Here is a 6,549-nt window from a genome sequence, read left to right on the forward strand (position 1 = left end):
TAGACAGTGTAAAATTGTTTTACAAAAAAGCAATAGCATGGCATCAGAATAGTCTTTTTCCTACATCTTTACCAACATGAAGAGCTACCAACTTTCAGTTTTTATAAATATGATGGATGAAAAATGAAAAAGAGGCGAATGAGTTATCCTGTTTGTTATGTTTGTGTCTAGTTGTCCCCCTAAAGCCTCATGCAGTCTCCGGGCGGCTTCTGGAGTTTGTGATTGATTACTGTAGGTGTGGATGCTGCACCTGCCCTGGGGCAGGTAATTTGCATTACAATGTAAGGTAGGAAGAGAAGCCAGTTGCTTGAGCTGCTGCTACCTCTCTCCCTTCCCTTTCCTGCCCTTTGCCGCCTCCATGAAAGGTTGCCCTCTGCCGTGTGTCACTCTGCCTTGGAGCCAGCTGAGTGTGGACTGAAACCTCCAATAACTGTGAGCTAAATAAAACTTTCCTTCCTTCATTTTGAGTTTCGGGTGTTTGTCCCAGCAACGAGAGAACAGTAACTAAGACACTGTTAAAATCAGAAGACACAGACTCCTCATTCAGAGAAAAAGTCTTTTATTATTCGAAAATCTCAGCCTGGAACACCACATCCATTCCTCATATTCTCCAAGTCCTGTGGGCGCCACAGATGGGTATAGATGAGTTGCATTCCAGAGAAGGCCACTGAGTTATTACAGGAGGGTGGGCTTTTTCTCTCTGCCTCCCCCTGTGTTTCCTTTCCTTGTTCCTCTTCCCTTCTTTTCGATCCCCCTTTTTGTCTTTTGCTATATGATAACTCCTGTCAAAAACACAGAAAGTCTTTTCCTAACACAGGACCTCAATATTGAATGTACTAGGGCTTCCAGAACTCCACTGTTAGCCAACAAATTTCTGACCATTATAAATCTTGGTTCAAAATGAACCAAGACAAGTGTTGCACAGCAATTTATAAAAAGACTACAGAATCAGGCTAGAGGAAACCATCTGGAGTTTATACTAATTTCACCAATATTTCACATGTATTTAACCTTTGTTTGTCTGATCTTCACAAGCAGCATTGCTGTCCCTGCCTCGATGCTTCTGGTATGTTCACCTGGACTCAAAACTTAAGTTGCTGGCAGATTGAGGAGAGGAGCGGCTCATCCACGGCCATGCAAAGCAGAAGCAAGAGCAAAACTTCACCAGCCCCCTCTAACTTATCTGGCACAGATAAGTGCAATTTCTATTCTTTTTGAGCCCAAATCACCAACCTATACACCCTTGCCCAAAAAGCCCCTCTCCTATATGAAGCCTTTCAGAACTTTTTTTTCTATGAAGAGCTAGTAGTAATGTAAATTGTTTCCTAGCCACTTATGTGGAACACTTTTTAGTTTAATAAAGATAAAACAGAGCCATTTCTATTACTTGTTAGTCATTCTTCTGCTAGTACCAGATCAATGCTGTCATTTCACAATGGCTATTTTTTGAGTGGAGCAATGGGGAGGGCAAAGTTTAAATAGTTATTTTTTATTAAAGGCTAGGCAAGCACCTGTCACCATTTGAGGAAAGAGAGATAGATACAGAAATAGAGAAGATGGAGATACACATATGAATAAAGTTATAGATAAGTTATAAGAAGAATTTTTTCAATTGCAGTATTCTAGTTTTAAAACATAATAGTGTAACATGTTTAGGTAATATCTTTCCTGATGCATATATTGGAACTCCTAAACTCACATGAGAGGCAAAGAGAAAAAAAAAGATGCAAGTGGCTTTCTCTCTTTCTTTCTTTCCTTTTCTTTCTTTCTTTTTTTTTTTTTTTGTGGTATTGGGAATCAAACTCAGGACCTTGCACATACCAGGGTTCCAGGTATATCCCTGGCCTGCAAATTATTTTCTTATGAGGTTCAAAGATTTTGAGGCTTTTGAGAGGTTGGGATGGCTTTGCAGTTTACAGATAGAGAAAAACAACAGGCAAGCGCAGAGCTGGCACAAAGGAACCAAGACCCAGGTTATCACACGAACTAGTCTGGTCCATCACAGTACCTGTGCTGTGGATTACAAAGTAGATGTAATCTTATTCATTTGAATTCCAGTTGGTGCCTCTTACTAAATCTAGTTTCATATTTGTGCTCATACAGGCCTAACAGCACTGAGATAAAATTGGCACTGCTTTTGTCATTTTGTGAATCAAGGAACTTGACATTTCAAACATATGAATCAGTTTCCATGACCTGATGAAGGTTTTTAAATTCCAAGGTTAAAGCCTAGAGCCCAGTGATTGGTGCAAATGTAGGAAATTCCACAACTGCCAGCTGCCTTGAGATCACACCCCTCCCTCCTCCATAGCCCCCTGTGGTGACTGAACAAGACAAAGATCCAACTTCTTTTTCTCTTTCGTTCAACCTGCAATGCAGACAACCTGAGGCAAATCTTACTCGCCATGCACTAGAGAGTGGGATGCCACCACTGTCCCTCTTGCTGAGTCCAGTGCAGCTCTTCAAATTCTTGGGGTGAAGGACTGTGGAGGATGAAGAAATAAAGACAAGAGTCAGAGAACAGAAAGCTGAGGTCAGGTAGTGCTCTCTTTCCTGATAGGAGAAAAAGGAACTGCTCAAGGACCTCAGCATGTGTATTTCTACACTCAGCAGGTTGATGTCACACGACACTCCTCTGCTAGCGACCCATTTGCTTGGATTGCTTTGGGGCTCTCCATGTTCTCAGGGCTCAAGTAGCTTGTTCACATGGCCCACCTTGAGCACTCTGTGTTCTTGAAAATGGCCTTGCATTAGCCCTGCATGTGTGATCAATGTCCAGCTCCAGCTGCTCCCCACACTCTCTCTTTCCTGTCTGAGTTATGAGGTGAACAATTTCATCACACACCTGCTATGTTAGCTGTATTAATTGCTTTTCCATCACTGGGACAAAATACTCACCAACCAACATTTAAAGTGAGAGTTGATTCTGGTTTACTTTTTCAATGGATCCATCCAGTCCATGTTCGATTTGAAGGCAAATGTGGCATAGCAGAACAGCACGGCAGAGAAAAACTACTCACGGCATGGCAGTTAGAAAGCAGAGGGGAGAAGTGCGGGGTCTGTGGCTATTTTAGAATGGGAGGGGGAGATGTGTGGATGTAGCTGGTGATAGGAAAGTCGTCTGAAGTTTCAGTGACAAAAGTTGGGTGAAAGACTTAAAACCTGATCTTTTCTCTCCGCTGCATTGCAAGACAAGTGTTATTTTTTTGTTTACCCCAGAAACCAGAAGCACATGTGTAGATTCTTGTTGATGTGTTTGGAAGGAAACAGCAATGCTATGTAAAAGCCCTTTGGGGTAGACGAAGTGGTGGAGATAGGTAGGTATAGACCAGCTTTCTGAGCATGCTAATTTATTTTTTTCCATATCCTTAAAATACAAAGATTGTTAACGAAAAATCCAGGGAAGTTGTGACCTTTCAGTGCTCCTTTCTGTTTAACAGTGGTAGATTCCACATGATGATGGTCATGTACAGCAGTATCTGAGACATACTGCCATTCCTTACACTATGGGTATTGTAATAGATTCATCTTGGCCTCTGGCCCTTGTTATGGTTTATGTCTAATGTGTCCCCAAAGTGTCATGCACTCCCAGGTGGGGCTTTGGGGAGTGGCTGCATCATGTGTGACATCAGTGTGTGATATTGGATTAAGGGGTGATAGCTGGACAGTCCATTGATTGGTTTAGCATAGTTCTGGTTGGGAATAATAGGAAGGCCTGCCCCTGGGTGTGGGTGGCACCACTCTATAGGCTTGTCGCCTGGATGGGATAAAAGGGAAAGGAGGGGGCTGGTGAGATGGCTCAGTGGTCTAAAGCACCTACGTAGAACAAGCTTAGCAAAACACAGGGACCGCGGTTCAATCCCCCAGCACCACATGCCAGCCAGCCCCGCCCCCTGGTGGGCTGAGCTGGACACACACACACACACACACACACACACACACACACACACACAAATAAATAAATAAATAAAATTAAAAAAAAAAAAAGGGAAAGGAGTTCCCACTGCTTCCTGCCTGCCCTAACATGGACTGTCTTGCCTTTACCACATCCCTCCGCATTGTCATACTGACTTGCAGCCAGCCAACTATGAACTAAAACTTCTACAAACTGTGAGTTACAATAAATTTTCCTCTTTTGACTTTGAATGTCTAGTATTTTGTCCCAGCAATAAGAAAGTACCTAAGATAGCTCTCCAGTGTTTATTTCCAGTTAGAGTACTTACCACAGCCAGAATAGCATGATCTCCAAAGCTAAAATAACTAAACATTTGAGGAATGTGACACTTGCATAAAAGAAAGATAAGAAAATTGAAAATACAATGCATTTCATCTCAAACAGAATTATTAGAACACATCAACCATAAATTTAGAATTAACATCACAAATTGAACTTGAGGTAATAAATGAAGATGTTAGTGCATGACAAACACAAAGTTTTAACAAAGAATCAAGTACAATATTATTTGAAAATTAAATAATTGAAATAAAGAACATAATAGATATAATAAATAATAGGGCTCTGGGCTCAGCATATTTGGGTGAATTCAGTTTAGTGTATGTCAACAAAGAGCAGGGGGTATGCTGTGGCTTGTGTATAGCTGACCTCCAAAGCCTCATGCAGTCAGAAGTGGGACCTTCCAGAGCTGGAGCTAGGGTTTGTGCTGTGGAGCTCAAGGAGGTGATGCGGGGGTTCATTCACAGTGTGCTGCAAGCATTTAAGGTGTGAGCGGTGCTCAACCCAAGGGCAGTCAGCTTGGATAAGATGTAAGTGGACAGAAAGAGTTGTGGTTTGTCTCTTGTTGCTTGTCACTTATTTCTGATGCTGCTTGCCTTCTGTGATGCCCCTCTGCCATACTGCTGTGCCTTGGAGCAGGCCAGCTATGAACTAAAACCTCTACAACCTTGAGCCAAAATACACCTTTCCTCCTTTAACTTTGGGCGTTGAGTATTTTGTCTCAGCAGTGAGAAAAAGTGAGACACAGAATGTATTCACTTTTCTAAATTTTCAGACCAGGCAACAGAATACATTTTGGTCTCTACAAAAAGAGTCTTAACTGGAGTGGCAGTGTACAAAATCAACACACAAAAACCCATTTTGTTTTGGGGTTTTTTTGGGGGGGAGTGAGAACATCTCCCCATTACTACAAATTATGCAGTCTAATTTTCTACATTTGGGGAATTCACAGAGGTCAGCATATCTTGTGTGCAATGGTTATGCCTGGCCCTAGTAAAACCACCTTTGTGATGCTGGTATCAGGACAGGTAAGTATAACCCACTGTATTTATATACACTAATGATGCAAAAGGAAATTAAGAAAACAATTCCATTTAAAATAGTATAAAAAAGGCAAAATATTTAGAGCAAATTTATCCAAAAACATGAGAGACTTTACACAAAGAACTAAAAGCATTATTGAAAGAAATAAGAAGGAGACCTGAAGAAATGGAAAGACATTCTATGTTCATCAATGGTAAGGCTTGATATTTTATTTTATTTTATTTTAGGCTTGGTATTTCAAAAATGGTATTATGTTTTCTGTCCCCCAAAAGTCATGCACTGGACTCCGGAACCCGGCGGCCCGGGCTTCTGTGAAATATGGCGGCCGTCTGGGACCGTAACACAAGGAAAGGACATTTTGATGCAAATAAGAAAGAAATAATCTCAGGATAGAAGACGGAGTTTTAAATTGCATGACTATATGAAGAAAGAGGAAGGTTTTCCTGAAGATGAGGCGACTGAATCGGAAGAAAACCTTAAATTTGGTGAAAGAATTGGATGCATTTCCTAAGGTTCCTCAGAGCTATGTGGAGACTTCAGCCAGTGGGGGCACAGTTTCTCTAATAGCATTTACCACTATGGCTTTATTAACAATAATGGAATTCTCAGTGTATCAAGACACATGGATGAAGTATGAATATGAAGTAGACAAGGATTTTTCTAGTAAATTGAGAATCAACATAGATATCACCGTTGCCATGAAGTGTCAGTATGTTGGAGCAGATGTATTGGATTTGGCAGAAACAATGGTTGCATCTGCAGATGGTCTAGTTTATGAGCCAGCAATATTTGATCTTTCACCACAGCAAAAAGAGTGGCAGAGGATGTTGCAGCTTATTCAGAGCAGGCTACAAGAAGAGCATTCTCTTCAAGACGTGATATTTAAAAGTGCTTTTAAAAGTGCATCGACAGCACTTCCACCAAGAGAAGATGATTCATCACAGTCTCCAGATGCCTGCAGAATTCGTGGTCACCTTTATGTCAATAAAGTAGCCGGAAATTTTCACATAACTGTGGGCAAGGCAATTCCACATCCTCGTGGTCACGCACACTTGGCAGCACTTGTCAACCATGACTCTTACAACTTTTCTCACAGGATAGATCATTTGTCTTTTGGAGAACTTGTTCCAGGAATTATTAATCCTTTAGATGGAACTGAAAAAATTGCTGTAGATCACAACCAGATGTTCCAATATTTTATTACAGTTGTGCCAACAAAACTACATACATATAAAATTTCAGCAGACACACATCAGTTTTCTGTGACAGAA

General features: G+C 41.1%; 1 protein-coding gene and 1 pseudogene across 1 annotated transcript; one reads left to right on the forward strand and one right to left on the reverse strand.

The window, feature by feature from the left end:
- Positions 1-5,115: 5,115 nt before the first annotated feature.
- Positions 5,116-5,270, reverse strand: LOC111818644 (annotated as a pseudogene).
- A 307-nt stretch (positions 5,271-5,577) lies between these two features.
- On the forward strand, positions 5,578-6,549 carry LOC101563954 (endoplasmic reticulum-Golgi intermediate compartment protein 2-like; the record flags this gene model as incomplete). Its single annotated transcript, XM_004638518.2, has 1 exon — positions 5,578-6,549. A coding segment is annotated over exon 1 (822 nt), but the record flags the coding sequence as incomplete, so codon positions are not given.

The sequence above is a fragment of the Octodon degus genome, unplaced genomic scaffold, assembly GCF_000260255.1.
Source record: "Octodon degus isolate 3935 unplaced genomic scaffold, OctDeg1.0 scaffold00098, whole genome shotgun sequence".
In the NCBI taxonomy this organism is placed as follows: domain Eukaryota; kingdom Metazoa; phylum Chordata; class Mammalia; order Rodentia; family Octodontidae; genus Octodon; species Octodon degus.